Genomic DNA, 1,432 nt, shown 5'->3' with positions numbered 1-1,432 from the left:
TAATTGTCCCATCACCCAGTATCCTGGTTCATTCAATCTCACTAAGGATGAGCTAGAGCGAAAATCACACGCCAACAAAGATGAATTTTTAGTGTATTTGGACATTACTGGTTTCAATCCCGAAGAAATCACCGTAAGAACGATGAATGAAATGGTGTCCATTGAAGGAAGACAAGGAAGACGTCCGGGAAACGCGATTCCACGTAGTTTTTCGCGTAATTATAGACTGCCCGATTTCTTTGATTCAGAAGATGTGCGTGCAACAATTTCGCAGGACGGAATTTTACAGGTTAAAGCTTTGCCATCATCGGCGAAGAAATTCCGCCATTTGGAAGAAATTAAAGCTGCTGACAATGTAAATAGATTTAGAAAATAAGGAAATATGGTAGATAAAACACCATCAAGTGGATTGCATTAGCAAACGACAAAGATTAGTTTTGAATTTTTTTTTTCCTTCTTGCAAACGTTTTTCGAATGAAATGTCCATCAACACTATTTCCCACTTTAATTTTATCTTATATTAATTTCATCATCATTATCATCAAATGAACCCTTTTCTTATATTTAACGGCGTTCTTTTTTACCCAAGCGACTTCTGTGAGCAATGATCAAAATCTATGGGATAGTATTTAGAAATCTTTTGTATAAATTATCGTTTTCTTTTAAAAAAAAAACATATAATAAAATATTGTAAAAAACTGTAAAGAAATGTGTTTCCTTATTTTGAAATGCTTTAAATTTGATACGGATTTTCGTTTTTTATTAAATGATACACTGATGTGGTTTCGAGACGGAAAACAGTAATGTTTAGTCTTCAATCTAAATCATGCTAATTTAAAACAGACGAAAATGTTATGGGAATGACGAATAGCCTTATTTTGCGCTGGATTATTTCCAGTGACGGAATTGATCGATTCTCAAGATAAGATCTTTCATCGGAGAAAAAAAAATCGATCTGAACACCTGAAAATTGAAAGGTTGACTGGAAAAAAAATACCAATATTTCATAATGACACAAGCTACACAATGAATTTATTTTTCTCGTGTTTATTGATTCTATTCTAAAGAATATTTACATGACAATAATAATAATAATTGTAGCGTACAGAATGCAGTAAGGGGCGAAATAAAATGGTTTTGTTATTCATGAGCGGAGCATGCATTACTGTTAATAATATCTTGGTTGATTATGATTTTTTGTGTAAAAAGACGCTGTAAACCTAGGGTATAATATGTAAAATCTCACATTTTTCTAAAGACTTATGCAATTTTGTTGACTGGACAATATAGTAATTTTGATATAAGTAGATTTTTGCCTAAAATGATTGTTATTATTCATCTTATTTGTGGTAAGTAGTAAATGTAGCTAGCTATAGAAATAGATTGAGCGTTGAATCGAAAGCTGAAAATAATCTTAATAAAATGTTTGCTA

The 1,432-nt window shown here is 31.6% G+C and overlaps 1 protein-coding gene across 1 annotated transcript; it reads left to right on the top strand.

The window, feature by feature from the left end:
• On the top strand, positions 1-381 carry LOC129580234 (heat shock protein 27-like; the record flags this gene model as incomplete). Its single annotated transcript, XM_055470465.1, is given in 1 exon segment — positions 1-381. A coding segment is annotated over 1 exon segment (376 nt), but the record flags the coding sequence as incomplete, so codon positions are not given.
• Between the last annotated feature and the right edge of the window lie 1,051 nt (positions 382-1,432).

The sequence above is a fragment of the Sitodiplosis mosellana genome, unplaced genomic scaffold, assembly GCF_009176505.1.
Source record: "Sitodiplosis mosellana isolate CC-2019 unplaced genomic scaffold, AAFC_SMos_1.0 Smas_scaffold_7392, whole genome shotgun sequence".
NCBI lineage: Eukaryota > Metazoa > Arthropoda > Insecta > Diptera > Cecidomyiidae > Sitodiplosis > Sitodiplosis mosellana.
Note: the sequence above shows the minus strand (reverse complement) of the source record. Positions and strands in the feature narration are given on the sequence as shown.